Raw genomic sequence first — 19,737 nt, 5'->3', positions numbered from 1 at the left:
TTTGGATCACGACCAGCACTCCCTGTCTCCTGTATATAGTCCTCAATGTCATTTGATGGACCGTAGTGCACTCATCAAGACTCATGCTGAAAGAAGTGGTACACAAAGCTACCCTTAACAGTGAGTTTTCATCTTGGAATGATCTACATAATTAAAGAGTCTTTTACAGAATCTGGAGTTTTAATGTGGAACATGTCCATTAGAGAAATTCCCTCCTTTCCGTAGGTGGCACCTGTATCGTTTTCTAATTCAGCTCTAACGTGTTTATAGACAGTTGCCATGTGATCTACTTTGGGGAAAAATATAATGATTCTTGGTGCTTCTTTATCATGTTCCCTCAAAAGTTTTATGAGCCAGCCAAAGTTTTCACGCACATTGTCACTTCTTACTTGGTGGACAGCATATCTGATATTAAGTTTATTTAGTGAAGATATCACATCTACACAGTGTGCCATACACAAACATTGTTTAATCAGTTGTTGAGTTTCTAGCGTTGCAGTGGCTGTAAGCACTATCACAGGGACTTCTGGGACAGCAAGTGTTCTTAATTCTCCAAGTTTTCCATAAAGTGGCCTGAATGCGGGCTTTGTTTTGTTGCCGATGACATTTGACCACTGAAATAAGATTATAGTTCTTGAGACATATATTAATTATTATATTCATTAGCAGGAATTTAACATTTATTTGGTGTACTTTTTTTATGTATGTTATTTGAATGAGGAAAAATTGCATATTATATTACTTTTTCATCTCCCTGTAATGTGTTTTAACCTATTTCTTGAATCTTATGAAATGTCCTTAAAACCACACATGTACATTTATAACGTAAATATGTCTTGCATGCGTTCTTTTGACCGCTTAATTTTCATTTAACAGTTGAGCTTAATTTCATGAAAATATTACTTATCGAATACTGTAGAATAGATTCCTTTTCCAGAGAAAAGTTTTACTGAATCGCGGAACGTAGGTGTTTTACGTAAGAAAATGTTGGTGAACATTATTATAAATGCAATTAATAAAACGTTTGCAGTCAGGGGTATTATGGGGTAAGTTCAATAACCATCAGTCAATGACAGGATGCATATTTAACAGACAATTACTTACTATGACAAATAATTCTTAAAAAATGTTTCATCTGTATGTTGCATTTAATGTGAGAAACTAATCTTTTGGCAATATATTCATTAGATGTTTTGTGTTAACGTAACCGCGGCATGTTGCGAAAGAGTCTTGGCACAAATACTTCTACATTGAATAATTAACTAATTATCTATAATTAATTCCGTTAAAATGTACTCGTAACACATCTCGGTTTACATTAGGAAAAATAAGCATCATAATAAGATTCATTCTTATAAAATATAACTATACTAACTGAAGAATAGTCTATTATAATTTTTGTATTTCAGCAGAAAAATGTTATCAGTTCAAGAAAAATAAAACTTAAATATATATTTACAATTTTTACATTTTGATATTCTCTTGTAAAAGATGTAAAAATAGGTTTCTCTTCTATGTTATATTGATGAGATGTAAAAGACAGTAGAAAAATATAACATTCTCTGAAGGACAACAAATGAGCTGCGCCTTGAGAAAACCATTATAGTGAATTTGCGACCAGCATGGATCCAGACCAGACTGCACATCCGCGAAGTCTGATCTCGATACATACTGGTCTCTTTCAAAGCCTATTGCAGTTGGTGAAACTGTTAGCTAACAACATGTATCTGGCCAGACTGCATGGATGCGCAGGCTGTCTTGATCCATGCTGGTTGCAAATACTCTGTGTTGTTTTCTCATGACACGGCTCCAATGATCATGTTTTGGGTTTTACTGCTGGATAAGGTGAGATAAATGTATAACATTCTGTGAATATTTGCTCTTATTCATATTTTTTGTTGAAAGTGGTAGGGGTATAATATCACTTCCGTACTTTATAGCAAACATATATTGCAAGTTAGTTTTTTTTTTTACATTGCAGTAGTTGAGTTTATATTGAGCAAGTAGTAATAAAAATGTAGGCGTTATAATCTTACTTTCAAAGAACTCAGTATATAAACTTAATAGTTTTTCTCCAAAGAAAAAAAAATAAAATAAAGAACTTAGTATATTAGTGACTGAAAACTATGCAGGTCTTTCTTTCCATGTGTTTGCTGCACTGATTTACTTTTCTAGTTGGAACAAACTTTCCTGACATGTTTACTTCTAATAATTATAACAATATCTTCAATGATTTGACTAATAGATACTTACAATTTTCTGATGCAGTGAGCTTCATCAATAAAAACTGAACCAAGCAGATTTTTCTTGGAAACTCTGATACAATATTTCTGTAATGTCCCAATATGCTCTCAGGACTGCTGAGCAAAATGTTGTACTGTCCTTTCAACACATCACTGAGAACTTGATGGTTAGTGAGTTTTGAATCCAGATGGATAGTGCCTTTATTCCTCCGGATAGAAGACTTTCCTCCTGCGACTTCATTAAAGACACAAGAGGTGACACAACAATGCAGCATATTTTAGGCAAAATATTACTGTCCCGTTGGTAACTTTGCACGAATGGTGCAATTTCAAATGTTAAGGATATTCCACTTCCGGTTGGGGAACAAAAAATACATCCTTGCCAAATAAATATCCTTCTACTACTCTTTTCTGATTTGAGCGAATATTTGTATATCCTAGTTGTTGTAGTCCATATGCAATGGCTTCTTCCATATTATACACAACAAAAAATGTTTTCTTCAAGAAAAAGTTGAAATCACATCCCGTAAACCACCTGATAATTAAATATGTTTAATTTTAACTATGTTAGAATTTCTCTGCATAAATGACATACACAGTTTTAGATTGATATGATTTTCTGAAGTTGCCACTACATGTACGCCATGTCTATATATGTTACAATTATGTTGGTCAGTGTTCAAGCCATATGTTACATTTTATTACTTAGCACCAAGGTGCACAGCATGTCTTCACTTTGCATCTAATCAGAATCATAACAGATGTAACACATTGCACCATATGCCATTAACAGAGACCACTACATTGTAATTAACATGAATCTGCAAACAGATATGAAATTACACTGCAGACTGTGTAAGATAGAAAAATAAAAAATTTTTTTTATTTTATTGCAGATATTAATCTACCCTCTGACATAAGAAACAATTTATTGGGAGGTATATGACTATTTTCTAATTCATTCACAAAAAGATATAAATCTGTTGTTTTTTTTTTCGTTTTTTTTTTTAAATAAAAGTTTTACATATCTCAAATTTTCAATTTCCAATATCTTCTCTCTATTTTTTTTTCTCATCAAGGATTCAAACAATTCATAAATAGATTTTGATAGACAGTTTTTTTATACATACATTTTCTATATATTTAAATTTAAAATTGTGTTCTATTTACAACTACTCAGATCTTTAGTCTGTCAGATCTTTTGCAATATGTCAAAATTGATTTCTCTCTCAGTCTTACTCCCAAGTCATAAAAGCAAAGCACTGTTTATTGAATTCTTGGGGCAGTTGGCCAATGGTGTCATTACACCATGAACACATTTTCAATGATTGTTAATGAGGTGATTATTAGAGCTGGGAAAGAAAATGCCAAGGTCAGATCGCATTTGTCCAGTCGTTAGAGTTAGAGATAAGAGATATTGTAAATTTTTCCTGCAAGTGCTATCAAAGAGGATTGATTTTATGACCAAGTGCGTTACATATAATATTACTCTAACGACTGATGCCAGTCCAGTACCTGTTCTACGGTTACCAAACTTTTCACGACCTTTTATATTGCAGTGTGGTGCTTCAGATAATGGGGTTGGAAAGTATGTAGATGGATAATTTCCCAAAGCTTACATCAGCAAGAAATTGCTCCAAAGAGAGAAGAACAAGTCAGTAATTGAAAGAAAATGTTTATCAATAGTATTTGGAGTTAATAAATTTCAGTAGTATTTATACTGTAATGAATTTATCCTCCAGACTGATCATGCCCCTTTAAGTTATATACAGAAATGTAAAGTAGAAAGCTCAAGAATTATGGAATGGGCATTGTTTTTGCTGTGTTATAAATTCAAGATCGAATCTATAAAAGGTACAAAAATGTATCAGCTGATTATTTAAATATTGACAATAATTGTTTATATGAGTGGCAGATCCAATTAGATCAAGAAATAGTAAAAAGAAATAGCAAATTAGTCTTATGTTAATGAAAAACTAAGAGTAAGATATATATGGTCTCACCAGCTCTACGTTTTAACAAAGAGCCTTCTTCATAGTTTGTCAGCTAGTATGAGACATAGTCACCTAACCGATTGGACCCATTGCATTGCTCAAGATACTAAAGCCGTAGGCACTTCCCTGGGTCATACTACTCGTATCTTGACAGAATGTGTTGTATAATTCAAGTGTATATAAATCAGCATCGAAATTTATCTTACTTAGTTAGTGGACTTTTTGTTAAACGGCAAGCTTGTTTGTACTGACTTTTCTCTGCGTATATATAAATATATCGTAAAAATCATAAAATGGTTTTCACGTTTGCTTAAAGTTTCTTAGATTTTAATATCAAGTCACAAACTAGTTTCGCCGTGAACGGCTCATCGGTGTGTCTAAATTAATAACAATATAAAAAGAACAAGCAATTCAATAGCCTATGTTCTAACGTCAAAGCAACAAGGGACGTAATTTTAACGTCGAATAGGTAAGTTAATGACGTAATGTAAAATTATAAATGCTGTACAAAAGAACCAAAATTAAAAGGCCAATTTTATTAAATGAAAACGAATACTAATATCAGCTAAATTAACAAAAGGAAAGTACTTCATTGTTTTAAACGAAAATCAAATATGCGGAAAAATTCACAAGAGACGGAAAGTTAAATAACGTCATAACGTCGCTAACTTTTCTTTTGACGTCAAATTTACATCAATTGTTACCTTATCGTCAAAACTATAGAATTTAATTTCATGAACAAACAAATACATAAACAATGCATAGCCTAGCTTACTTCAAAAAGCCACTATTTTTATTTTATTAATTATCACAACAACAGGCTTTAAGTGCCGTGTGGTGGCTGTAAATTCTCCCCGTAGTTGAATTCAGTTTGTGGTATTTTCTGATTCTTTCGGTCATGGAGTCAATTCAATATATCTGTTCATACAGCTTATGATATACGATAAATTAGTGTCGGATCAATAATAAAGACATTAGATAAAAGAAACCTGACTGTTACCAAAATATACCTAAAACTGTGAAATGCAGAAAAGTTGCTTAGTAGCCAAAGCGTATATTCTCATTTGCCAGCAAAATTAGAGAAATGTGCGCATTATGGTGCTGATCTTTTATAAAATTTTACGCTGATAAATGTTAAAAAGAAAAAAATCCTGATATGCCCGTCCCATGAATGACCATTAGAGGCAAATGGGTATGAAATTTTGTATGCTGTTACCTTTGATCATATGACCATGGAAACAAAATGATATATACTTACAACAAAGAGAAACCCTATGATGATTGACAGTCAAAACGTTCTATAATTATCGTGTGAAAGCCGTTTTCAGTCTAGAGGTCATTTTGACTTCTGAGCTTTTAACCCCAAAACATTAGAGTAAGTAACACTAAGTAATCACCACAGGCAATCATATTATGAAGTTTGACGACTTTATGCCAAAGAGTTCATAGTTATTGAACGCAAACCGTTTTCAGTCTAACGTCCTTGACATTTAAACCAATTAGGATTATCTACTGGACACAGGCAATCATCCAACAAAGACTGACGGCTGTGGCCAAAACATTCTTAGTTTGTTTACTTTTGGAGCTCATCTACTCACCAAAGACAATTGCCTACAAAGAATGACTGCTATATGCAAAAGCGTTCTTACTAACAGAGCGGAAATCGTTTTCAATTTTGAGATCATTTTGACCTCGATCTGTTTTCTACTTACACGAAATAATAGGGGTCTACTCAACACAGGCAAGCATCCTATCAAGTTTGACGACTGCAGACTAAGGCGTTCTTAGCTATTGGGCGGAAACCGTTCTCCGTCTCAAATCCTCAGTGACCTTGACATTTAACCTACTGAATTTCAGTTGGGAGTATCTGCTTTAATGACACCTGCAATCATCATATTAAGACTGACATCTGTAGGCTCAAACAATCTTTACTTATTCAGCGGACAACATTTTCATTCTCAAAATGACTGCGTCATTGACTTTTGACCAACTTATAAATGGGATCATTTAGTAATCATTTGCAATTATCCCATGAAGTTTGACTGTATGCAAAATCGTTCTCTAGTTAATGACATTTATTCAGTCTCAAGGTCACTGACCTTGACCTTTGACCTTCTGATTCAAAACCAATCCCAATATAGGTGGGTGAAAGAAAGTAACGCCAAAATATATGGTGAGGAAAGCTGCTACCCTACTTAATTAATCTAGATATTTGGTTGAAATGATGTACTGCCAAAGAGGTTTGCATGAAAGCAGGAGCTGTCATAGTTGCGATGTTAAAATAGGCGATACCCTATGTACTTACTAACATATTTGAGTGAAAGAAGGCAATAACAATTTCACGGCTCTTATCACGTGCCTCCTTAGCACGGCATTGTCTTCTTTATAATTACCACTTAATTTTCTTGTGTTTTAGCCTGTGTTTTAACAACCTCTTTTAGCATATCAAATGAAGAACTGTTAATTATGCATCGATCCAAAGCGTAATTTAGACCGAAGTTAGCAAACAAAAAAGGAAATGAGAAAAGTCCCATGTAGTTATGTTTCTCCACTCTACTGTCCCTTCAATAATTATTTAACTTCACCAATCCCTGGTTGAAGTCTGTAATACATATTAAGTCTTTCTACAACGTGGGCATATTCATTTGATATGAAAAAGATACATATTTCGAAGAAACGTTATTTCTCTGGGAAAACTGTTAACAAGTTTTCGCTATTTTGCACCGAAAAACATATTTTTCGCTTGAACAACAGTAAGATACTTTACACGTTCTACCCTCTGATAGCATTTATCTTGAAGAGTAACTGTACAGGATGGGCTGAGGTGGGCCCCTTGTACCTCTATCCTTAAGTTTTAACTTAAATCATTAAATTCATCAAGTCAAGGCCACTTCCCCTTCCAACTTAGTTATATTTTTGGTTGCCTCCACCCCATATTTTTGAGAAACTGAATTATAAATTAACAATGTAAAGCAAACTTACAATTTTGTGACTACATGGGATATCGGAGCTCTGGAAGTCGGCATAATCCTCATTTTCGGGTACACGAATTCCGCTGTAACAGTCTTTGATATTTTCAACAAACCTGTAATATATCAATACTGTATCGTAAAGTAGTAAACGTGGACATTAATATGAAAACTTACGAGTCCAGCAATATTGGCTGATGAATGTAACGGTTCATAAATGGGACAATCTTACATTTTGCAGACCAAATCCTTACTTCTTGATGACAAAGAGTGTAGAAAGTTTTATTACCGATTAAAAAATGTAAAAAGTAATAGGTTATGGTGGCACCCGAAACAATTGTTTCCACCCATTATAAATATGTACATGCGTTGGTCTTGTTTACAGACGAATATAGTTAGAACTTATTCTGTAAAATGAATTATTGGTTACTGTGCTGTCAGAATGAAATAAGGCTTATGATTTTATATACGTGGGTATGCGCACTTAGATTTACCTATGATTTTTATCAATAAAGCGTTTGAGAACCCCCCCCCCCACTCCCCCCGCCCCAACCCTGTATAAGCGTCGTAGTCAGAGTCCTTATCTGTTTACGTGTGGGAAGGAAATGCCTATTACGCTTACTTTTCCTAGTATCATTGCACACCATCATTTATTCATTTTGCCTAACTGCACATGGCGCTAATTATTTTGAATGAATATAACTTTCATCATATTCAAAATAAAATTAGATAAACAAATTGTAATGATTAATAAATTTTATAAAAGTAAAGTCTATTATGTATTGAAAAATAATTCCTCAATTAAAAACTTCTTTCTTTTGAACTGTCTGTTGTGCCAGTAAAATAATATAAGTGACTGTATTTACCTGACAGTGTCAAATATGCAAATTTTTACTACTTTGCATTTGGTTGATTAGTTTGAGTGCCATATTCAGTGCCTGTACATATCGGGAAAGAAATCAGGGGTTACAATACATCGTATCTTGAAAACGCGTTTATTAATGAACGTAACTGATATTCGAGCTCAGTCTTATACTACCAGAGAAATAGGGTTGATTGCTCATCAGGACTTCGTGTTTTATACGTTTAAAGACAGTACTAGCTAGTTTCAAGCTGATATTGAGCTATTGAGAGGGCCTTTTCGCTATCTCTAATGTTTATGTCTAAAAAGGTTTACAAATGGTCCCACCCTCCAAAACCCTTCCCCCACCCCACAAAGCAAAAGAAATGACTAGTACTCCTTCTAAACCCAATTCCAAAATATTTGTGGAAGATTTGTTTTCGATTGAAAAAAGACAATTGTATTTTATTTAATGTTGATAACTCGATCACATTTGATATGCAAAAACATCCGAGGACTACTGCAAAGTGGCTTTTAAATAAAACATTTTAATAATCCACTGAAAAACACGTCTAAAACATTTAATCTGACATTTAACGCTTATTCTATGCTTAGTCTAGTAGAAAAGAAACTAGTTTTACCTAAACCTTTTATGTTTTAAATCTTAATCATTGGTACTTACATTTCTGTTATGTTTTTCATTGTAAAGGCACAAACAGCAGATTTACTAGACTCAGAAAACACAGCAACAAAAATCGTTTCTCTCTTAAATACGACTTTCTTCACCGCCCTAATTTCCCTAAGCTGCCCACATTGAATCGGCATATCAGCATAAGTGTATGGTGTAGAGTAATTTCTATCTTTCTGATCGATGTATTGACACACTTGGGCTATTCGACTTCTTTTCGTTCCCGTTGCTACGACTCTTTGTAAACTAAAAAACACTCTGTACTTGTCCACGCTAAACGCATCAATGTACTTGTCTGTCAGAACTGGAGTGTTCTTGTATGATTTAAACCCATACCATAGATCACTTTTATTTTTTCCACTATTCAGATACCACGATATACCAGGTTCTGTGCATCTACCACCAAGATTTTCTTGACCTTGAACATGGGGACATCCGACAAACAGAAAATCCTCATATTGAGTTATTTCGGTCCCTCTAGTATTTGTTGCCATAAATGCTTTAACTCCATCGATTTTTATTAGGAGCTTCAACTCATTAGTGTAGTTTTTACAATTATCTAGGGGATCTATGATCAGGCAAGAATCACTTTGATTTGAGCATACGGTAACGTAATCGACCGTTGCTGTTTTATTGTGTATTATATATGAGATCCCACTCAGGTTTAATTTCGAAAGAAGTTGGAAATTAACAGTATCAAATTTATATACACCAGTCTGTCCAGTTATGACCAAGCGCAGTCCGTTACTTGTCTGCAACATACTATGCAATGTGCTGTAATCATCAGGAGACCAGGACTCGAGCTTACTGTGTAAGCATCTGACAGACAAAGCACAGCAAACCCAGATCACCAGTCTCATCAACACACTCATCATTACGACATCTGAAACAAAAATGTGAAAAAAAGCTATTAAACAAGGTGAGCTCTTTTAAGATTGACATATTTTACTCGCACTGACCAGTAATTCATAAAATAATGTTCATTTTAGTTTCGTTATAGTTTCGTTATAAGCAGTTACCACTGCTTGTTCGTTTAAATATATTACTACATGTGTACATTTCTGATATTTTTTCGCAAAACCCTTTGTCGGCTAATTCATAATTGATTTCAAATTGAAAGGCATGCATTGTCTTTGCAAAACAAACATAATTTCGCCTTTGTGGTGTAAATTTATAAATGGAAACCTAAAAAATAAAATAATGAATAGCAGAAACTATAAATTTGTTTGTGATTGATACAATTCTGATAACAAACTAAGTGTATTGGTCAGCAAATTAGATCATAGACCTCGCTATTTATTCCAGAACAATGTAACTGCGTTGCTCAGAGTTCTAGCACTAGACGTAAATAGGGCATAAGGAAATGTAATAAAACACGAAATATACATGTACTTTTAGCAGTTTTAAAACATGATTCAGATGTGGAGGAATGATTTCAGACACATGATTTTTGATTAAATCGTCACGGAGAACATGCGCTTCTGCCGAGGATCAAACTTTTGACCCTGCGATCTGTAGATCTGCCCTCTCCCTACTGAGTTAAGATGCGCTTTAGTTTAAGTCATAGGGTTCCATTTCGACATTTGTTTGAATAAAATAATTCGGCATGTTCCTTATGTATAGCATATTTTACATTTTTTATATTTCTGTGACTTTTCTTCTCTGCAAACCTCCAAACACAACCATTAACGTCCATTTTTGATGAACCGTGATTTCACGTCCATCAGACTGTTTTCGTAAATCGATACATCCAGTCAACATGTATCGATTTGCTTTTTCATTTAAAAATGGTGTTTACTTTTTGGAGTTCGTTTTTATGTTAAAGTCGATATTTACGTTAAAGTGACGTCAGAACGTTAAATATGACGTTGGGTTTTGAATAAAATGTCTTCTCTTATCTTGTCTCATGTTAAACCAAAACAAGAGAATTTGACTAAGAACTAACATGATGATGAAAACTTTATATTCTGTCGACTGAAGAAATGAATTATGAGGTCATCGAATTCATTTTCGTGTTATATTACATAACGCTAACACAACCCCCAAGTCACATGATAGTACAATTGTGTATATTTCCCCGTATTCCTCATTGTATGACAAACTCTACTATTTTATTTTTCTTAATATCATTGAATCAAAATAACCTTTAATGTTTAGATTATGTTCAATATATGAGAATGCGACAAAATCGACATCCCATTACCGTTGTGCTGAATTACATTACTCTACTCCTACACCCGATAACAATAATGCGTAATTCTATAAGAATCTTTCACTGGTTGCGGGTAAAGATGGGAATATCCGGCTAGAGGGTAACTGTTTAGGCGGTAACGAGGCTCATGCCGAGTCACCGCCTAAACAGTTAACCGATTGTCGGATATTCCAATCTTTACCCGGTGCCAGTGATCGATTCTTTTTCTTGCATGCCTTATTCTTCAATTTGTAGAAGATATAAAGAAAAACGAAGGGTTTTCTTTAAGGCACTTTTTTGTTATAGTAGCATATGAATTTACGCATCCGTTCATAAATTATAGCACATGAGTCATCTTACACCCCTTGGTGTAAAGTCAGCTTACACCTGGGTGTAAGGTGAGTTTTTCTAGCACCGGAAAAGCACGGGAAAATCCTGTCCGGTATGCAAGAAAATGGATTCTCTCATATCTCGTCATTTTTAACCCAAAGGAGTCAGTCATAACAGTGCAATGATTTCATTCAACGTTAAGATTGAAATGATTTATCTCGCAAGTTCAGGACGCGCCACAAAATAACTGTATTCTTTTGCATATTCATTATAGTGATTATTCATGATTTGCATGAAAAAAGTGAGAAATACAAGTATTTTGCTGCAAGCTGACTGTGATATATATACATAACGAGGGAAGTAGATAAAGAGCGCCTATATTAATGGCAAAATAAATGTAAAACAAGTACGGAAGTTGCTGCAAGATGCAGCAAAAGGAAACTCCGCGCCAAACAAAGCAGTAGTACTGAAAGAACAGGAGATGATTTAACGATACTTGTGTCTTTGTTGTAGACAGACAGTCTGATAAGGTATCATGAATGTTGGAGAAAAAAACATTGCCTTTGTAGTGTGACCAGGATTTTCATTGTTGTATTTAGGGACCATATTACTGACTGATCATGAATCATAAAATTATGCGAACTTGACCTCTAAGTTTCTGTATATGGAATAAAATTTATTGTATACACAAGGTTGTTCTATAATTCAGATTTACGTAGTTGTTCATACGAAATGACTGAGTTTTTAACTTATCTCAAATGTAATCAAGACCATTATTCTGATAAATGTCTAATCAGGAATGTGGGCTCTATATGATTCTTTCAAGTTAAATGATGAGGAAGGACTAAGATGTACAATGAATGAAACAAAACAAACATCATTTTATCCCATCTAGGGGCGTGAAACTCACAGTTTAAAAGGAACAAGAAAATTATAACCCAAGTGTTAAATGTTGACGATTACGTTTGTGTATTTACTGAGAGGGTATTGTTGTTGTTGTTTTCTTCACCTCCTCCTTAGGAGAACAGCTTCTGAATATGCCGCAGAGATTATTGACTTAACAGTTTACTATAAACACCTTTACCACTCTATAGAGTCATATACTGATCAACTGGTATCGGTCAATGTTGTGCAATCAACCACCTCTCAAGGAAGACCATTGTTCTGATATTGCTAAAGATCAGTCTATTACAAAACCTACATTGAGATAATAGAGCAAGGATACTTGAAAATGCAAGTCACCTTGGTTCAAATGCCAGTTTATTCAAATCATGACCCCCGGAGTAAAATTTACCCCGCCCCAGCGGTAACTTAATTGTACATCAATAAATTTTCAAAAAATGTCTAAAAATAAACCAGAAGGCATAGAGCTTAGATATTTGACATGTAGCATTGCCTAGAGGATCTCCACAAAATTTTCAAATCATGACCCCCGGCGTCAAATTGGCCCCGCCCCATGGGTTACTTTATTGTACATAGGAAAATCTTCCAAAAAATGTCTAGAAATAAACTAGAAGGCCTAGAGCTTAGATATTTGGTGTGTAGCATTGCCTAGTTGATCTCTGCCAAGTTTGTTCAAATCATGACCCCGGGTCAAGCTTAAATGCAAATCTTCATAGCAACCATTTAACCAGGTGAGCGTTATAGGGCCATCATGGCCCTCTTGTTATACATTAATGATAATACTCCCTAAGGGGGCCACCCAAGGATAATTCATGTGAAATTTGGTGTAAATCTGCCCAGTGGTTTTAGAGAAGAAGATTTTTTTAGAAATTGTTGACGGACACACGACACACGATGCACGTCGCACGACGGACGACGGACATCAAGCGATCACAAAAACTCACCATGAGCCTTTGGTGAGCTAAAAAGGGAGAGCGCGAAATTTGGGAAACTGGCGACCTATAACCCTACTTAATGTTGATTATAAAATTATGGCAAAATGTCTTTCGGAACGCTTAAAACCTGTTTTACCATATCTAATCAAATCAAGAAGGTCTTATAATTTTTTTCGATCAGGTCAAAGCGTTTGATCGGTGCGAATGGAAATGGATTGATTTATGTTTACAAAAATTTGGATTTGGTCAAAACTACAGAAACTGGGTCAATATGCTTCTTGAAAACTCAAAAGTGAGTATTCAGTGTAATGGTTTTATGTCAAGTTTTTTCACTATCACGCGTTCAATAAAACAAGGCTGCCCATGTGCACCTTTTTTATATATTCTACAAGCAGAACCTATGGCCTGCAAAAAATTGAAGACTCTTTGTACCATATTTTCAAAGACCTTAAACTATATCAACGCGTGTCCGGGGCAAAAATAAACAAAGAAAAAGCTCCAAACTAAAAAGAAATAAATTGAACTAAGTCTTTTGTTAAAACGCTTGGCATTCATCATGGCTACGGCATTGACAATGAGGACATCTGGAGAAAAAAAATCAATAAAATTAAATCATGTCTAGAAGTTTGGAAATCAAGAGATCTCACTTTTAACGGAAAATCATTGATCATCAAAACTTATGATTTTTCAACTATAATGTACGAACTAGAAACACGTGGTATACCTGAAATTATTTTTAATTTTCTTTGGGATAATAAAAAGCCCCTAGTTGCAAAAAATACACTTAAACGTGAAAAATATTCCGGTGGTCTCAATCTTTTTAATATATCAGACCTGAGCATGGCTTTAAATATAAAAATGTTATACAAGGTTTTGCATGCAGATGTTCAAAATTGGAATGTAATAGAGAAGTCTGTGTTGTCTGCACGAGATAAAAAATATTACCAAAGATATTTTATATGTACATGCTCATTTTTTGATAAATCACTCTTGAAAACCCCGGTTCATGTTTTTTACATGCAAGCAATAAAAAACTGGTGTGATTTTCTCAAATGTTTTGAACCGTTGAAATCGGACGACCTCTTTAAACTGTAAACTATTTGGAAATCATAAAATTTTATCACGCAGTAAGCCACTTATTTTAAGTCCTTTTTGAAAAGTAATATTGTTACAATTCAAGACGTTCGGGATTGTTCCAATAGAAATTTCGTTTCAGACAGAGAGCTTCTACGAAAATTAAATAATACCACTACTGGATTGCAGAGTGGATGAAACTTAAATCTAGCATACCAAAAGAATTTACGAATAACTTAAACTTAGGTTCAGAAATACAGGTTAATGATCAAAATAGCCAAAATCTCATTTTGTCCCAAACAAATTTAACTGTCTGTACACGAAAGGAAACATAATTCAGCCTAGTAAATTGCAAACACGCGACATTTATCCGACATAATCAACCAAACAGACTTTATACAGAACAAAAATGGTAAGAAAAGTTTAAAACTACAAGTATTTTGATAAACTGGAATTGTACTTGGTCAAATTTGTACCGCTGTTATTTCACACAAAAAAAGCTAAGCAGTTTCAATAGAAATATTTTACATAATTGTATTTTCACAGAAAACAAACTAAGTTTGATGCGTCTCTCAAACGGTATTTGTAACATGTGTAAATCTCATAGGGAAACATTAATACATTTATTCTTGGAGTACGAAAAAGTAAAACCAATCTGGAAATATATTCAAACAATATTAGAAGAACCATTTAAAATACTGAATATCAAAAATACTTTTTCGTTTGAAGACATTGATTTTGTACGGTGGTATGTTTAAGACATGCATTTATTCTTTTTAAGATTAAATTATCTCGTGCGCACAACATCTTATCTCGAGCGCACGACATCTTATCTTGAGCGAACAACATCTTATCTCGTGCGCACGACACCCTATCTCGAGCGATCAACATCTTATCTTGAGCGATCAACATCTTATCTCGAGCGATCAACATCTTATCACGAGCGATCAACATCTTATCTCGTGCGAACGACATCTTATCTTGAGCGATCAACATCTTATCTCGTGCGCACGACATCTTATCTCGAGCGATCAACATCTTATCTTGAGCGATCAACATCTTATCTCGTGCGCACGACATTTTATTTCGAGCGATCATCATCTTATCTCGTGCGCACGACATCTTATCTTGAGCGCACGACATATTATCTCCAGCGATCAACATCTTATATCGTGCGCACGACATCTTACCTCGAGCGATCAACATCTTATCTCGAGCGATCAACATCTTATCTCGTGCGCACGACATCTTATCTCGAGCGATCAACATCTTATCTCGTGCGCACGACATCTTATCTTGGGCGATCAACATCTTATCTCGTGCGAACGACATCTTATCTTGAGCGATCAACATCTTATCTCATGCGCACGACATCTTATCTCGAGCGATCAACATCTTATCTTGAGCGATCTATATCTTATCTCGTGCGCACAACATTCTATTTCGAGCGATCAACATCTTATCTCGTGCGCACGACATTTTATTTCGAGCGATCAACATGTTATCTCGTGCGCACGACATCTTATCTTGAGCGATCAACATCTTATCTCGTGCGCACGACATCTTATCTTGAGCGATCAACATCTTATCTCGAGCGATCAACATCTTATTTTGCGCACACGACATCTTATCTTGAGCAATAAACATGTTATCTCGTGCGCACGACATCTTATCTCGAGCGATCAACATCTTATCTCTTATCTTGCTATTCTAACATGCAGAAAGGGTAATTCTAATATATAACTGTTGTTATTGTTACTTTTCTGGGGTGTTTTAACAGGACAGAAAACGTGTGTTAACAGAGAGATTCTCCCGCTCACGTGCAGCTATAACACCTTTTTATATATGCGCGTTCTGCGGCAAAGCGTAAACGTATTACGGCACCAAAACGGATTATTTAAAAGGAAATGACGTCAACGTGAAAAAAAAAACAACGTAGACATTATCGCGCATTTCATGGAAATCAATGACGTTGAGGGGAATATATTCAATTACCTGGTTTTTACGCGTTTTATGCTGGAATAGAGTTAGCGCATGTTCTTTTCGTGTTATAACATCTTTAGAATCCCTCGGGAATTGTTTGTACCCGCACCCAATCCCTCAGGATTCTGCAGATGTTATAACTTGAAAAAACATGCGTTATCCCTACAGTGGTTATGTTCATTTAATTTTGAAGATACGATGACCAATTATGTGCACAGCTCTCCCAAATGATGTGATAAACATGTACATGTACTTATGGGAAGTTTAAATAACGTCGGAATAGGCGAGACCCTAATTATCAACTTGTCTGTATGTTTTACTGATGACCTAAATACACACACAAAGAGCCTTAATATATATAGATAAGATGTCGTGCACTCGAGATAAGATGTTGATCGCTCGAGATAAGATGTCGTGCACACAAGATAAGATGTTGATCGCTGAAGATAAGATGTCGTGCGCACGAGATAAGATGTTGATCTCTCAAGTTAAGATGTCGTGCGCACGACATAAGATGTTGATCGCTCGAGATAAGATGTTGATCCTCGAGATAAGATGTCGTGCGCACGAGATAAGATGTTGATCGCTCGAGATAAGATTTTGATTGCTCGAGATAAGATGTTGTGCGCACGAGATAAGATGTTGATCGCTCAAGAAAAGATGTCGTGCGCACGAGATAAGATGTTGATCGCTCGAGATAAGATGTTGATCGCTCAAGATAGGATGTCGTGCGCACGAGATAAGATGTTTATCGCTCAAGATAAGATGACGTGCGCACGAGATAAGATGTTGATCGCTCGAGATAAGATGTTGATCGCTCAAAATAAGAAGTCGTGCAAACCAGATAAGATGTTGATCGCTCAAGATAAGATGTCGTGCGCGCGAGATAAGATGTTGATCGCTCAAGAAAAGATGTCGTGCGCACGAGATAATTTAGTTTTAAAAAAATAATTGCATGTCCTAAACATACCACCGTACTTTTGGACTTTCTTCGAATAATGTTAATTTAATCAACACGTTTATATTCGAAACTAAATGGCACATTTGTGAATTTCGGAATGTTCATAAATTCTGAGCTGAATAAGAAACCCCTTCACTTAAGAATTTAAAAACGTCAATAATCAACACCGTAAGACAACAAATACAGTATCAAAGCACGACTAATGAAAATCAACAAGTGGTATATTATATAGTAATTACAAAATGTTCTGTTGAAAAAGAATAATAAAAAAGAGAGTAAAAGAGGAAATTAATGTAAGACGATCTGACTTTTATTGATCTCTTTTTTCCTTAATCAGCATGAACATGTTCAAAGTGAAAATAATGTTGATTTCCAATGTTTCTAATATTTCAACTTTTCTTCTAATTCACAAGATTATAAGAAATAAGTCATCATTCATATACCATATGTGTGGTATACAAATACCATTATAATAATTATTTTTGTATATCTGCCAGTATAGTGGATCATCATTTAAAAATAATGATTTTCAAATTCAATGAAGATCTTGGATTGCATGCAACAAATCTTGATTTTTAATGTATTTCCTTTCTTTTCGTTTTGTATTTATTGATACTTATATTAATGACATGTTTTATGTTATTACTTTAGTGTCATTGTACTGTGTCTTTTTTTCTAAAGTATCAGCTAGTTAATTGTTGAAACGAAACTTAATCTTGAATCATGGTATGATAAAATATTTGTAAGCTTGAAAATATTTAGACAAAAGAAACTTCGTCAAATTTTACTTGTCATTTCGTTTCGAACAAGTTCTATTTCACTGGCGAAGTAACTATCTTGTTCAATTACTGAATTTATTATTCATATGTTTGTATGAATTGGTAATTTAATGTCTTGTTTTATGTAAATGTTCATACTTTATAAAAATAAATGGGGTTATCCCAATTGAGAGCCCGAAAAAAATAAATAACAGGTTACTGTCTTTTGAGAAAGGGTTTCTCAGACTCGGCTAGATATAGTCCTGGACGGAGCGATGCTAGCAAAACGTAAGGGTATAATAAATTTTTCTGTTTTTGCCTGACTTCTTTTTTGATTTTTTTGTTTTCAAAACGACGTCATCTTGTTTTTGAGAATAACTACTAAAAGACATAATTACGCAATTATTTTTATAAACGCGCTTTTATTAGGTATGTGAGGCCATGTCACTAATTTATAGCGTATGCCTATCGTATTTGCAATTACCACAAAAAGTTTTTATAACGGAAACGATCGTAGCAAACGGAAAATGACTCATGTAAAGCGTTTGTTCAGGATTTTAGCTCTCTGCACTTACATCAAGGAATATTGCATCTGGAATGGAATGTTATTGAATAAAATCATCGAGGAAACGGTAATTTTTTTTCTGCCAAGCGGCGTTCTGGCGTGTGTATGTAACGTTTGCTTGGTGAAAATGGGTATCCGTCTTGCAACTGAACTTCGGATAAAATTTCACTTGGCAGCAAATTAAAATTATTCATTCATGTTCAGCAGAAAAGAGATGTCGTGTACAAAACACAAGGTTAGCCTTTGTTTTTCCGCTTTTATTTTATAATATTTGGGATTTTAAAGACCTATTTCAGTGTAGTATGAGGGCGTATTTATTTTTAAATGCATGGTAGACACAATCTGATGTCCTTGGACCTTATCATAGGTTTATACAGTGTAAAGTGTTCTCAAGTCACTGACCTGAGAAAGACTGCTTTTCTCAGACAGGCTTTATCAGGCAGTTGTTATAGTAATGGCATGGTAAATAACGATAATATAACAAATGCACAACAATCCTTAACAAATGCTTATATAGAAGTAGTTGTATAAAACTTACTTATATACTGTACCAATAAAAGTAACCGGATTTGTACGAGTACGTGTATATGTGTAAGGCTTCATTTTTTTTATTTTATGAAACTAATAAGCGTTTGATATCTTATGGCCAGATGTTGCTAGGCTGGAGAAGTAAGAAACGAAATAGTAAAAATATATTATCTTTGGGTGTGTGTATGTGCATGCGCGCATGCTTGTGTGCTTAGGGAGTGATAGGGATAATATTAAGAAAAACAAGATATGACCAATCTTTACTCCCGTGGTGGGAGCAGCTAAGTCAAGAGTCAAACGTCTGAAATCACAAACTTTAGAATATTTGAACCTGTTGTATAATATTAATCTAAGATACTTTACTATAATGATGCTTGTGTTTTATGTTTCAAGTGTGAAAACTTCGAACTATATTCACAAATGCATATGAGTAAATTCTACATTTTAGCAGTGCATTACAACGGAAAACTTGTTTATTGGTACATTGAAGAAGAAAAAGATGAAAATAATAAAACACCTCTTTAAAAGTCCTCTTTCTCACGTCCTATGATTCATTTCACGTCTGTAGTGAACTCTGATGCATCAGTCAAGTTTTTGTGGGTTTACTATGAAAGGTGACAATATATTAGGTATCCCCTAACTTGAAGCAAAGTACTACTGTAGTAACTGGTTCCTGGATCTTCTGTGGTAACTCGACTTGCTGCACTTATAATAGTTGCTGCTTTCACAAGAGATACTTTCCAATCTGGACTTGCTGCACTCCAAAAATTTATT

The 19,737-nt window shown here is 34.6% G+C and overlaps 2 protein-coding genes across 2 annotated transcripts in view; one reads left to right on the top strand and one right to left on the bottom strand.

The window, feature by feature from the left end:
* Positions 1–6,858: 6,858 nt before the first annotated feature.
* LOC123538554 (uncharacterized) overlaps positions 6,859–19,737 on the bottom strand; it is a 33,158-nt gene continuing 20,279 nt past the window's right edge. The window contains exons 2-3 of the mRNA XM_053548359.1: positions 8,730–9,618; positions 6,859–7,322 (exon numbers count right to left, since the gene is read on the bottom strand). Of these exons, the coding sequence (XP_053404334.1) occupies positions 7,190–7,322; positions 8,730–9,610 (1,014 nt within the window). The 5' untranslated portion in view covers positions 9,611–9,618 and the 3' untranslated portion in view covers positions 6,859–7,189. The remainder of the gene's footprint in view (positions 7,323–8,729; positions 9,619–19,737) is intronic.
* The window catches only part of LOC123545600 (uncharacterized), a 59,872-nt gene continuing 58,535 nt past the window's right edge, over positions 18,401–19,737 (top strand). The window contains exon 1 of the mRNA XM_053548348.1: positions 18,401–18,670. The gene's annotated coding sequence lies outside the window, so the exon portion shown is untranslated. The remainder of the gene's footprint in view (positions 18,671–19,737) is intronic.

The sequence above is a fragment of the Mercenaria mercenaria genome, chromosome 1 (genome assembly GCF_021730395.1).
Source record: "Mercenaria mercenaria strain notata chromosome 1, MADL_Memer_1, whole genome shotgun sequence".
NCBI classification, from domain to species: Eukaryota; Metazoa; Mollusca; class Bivalvia; order Venerida; family Veneridae; genus Mercenaria; species Mercenaria mercenaria.
Note: the sequence above shows the minus strand (reverse complement) of the source record. Positions and strands in the feature narration are given on the sequence as shown.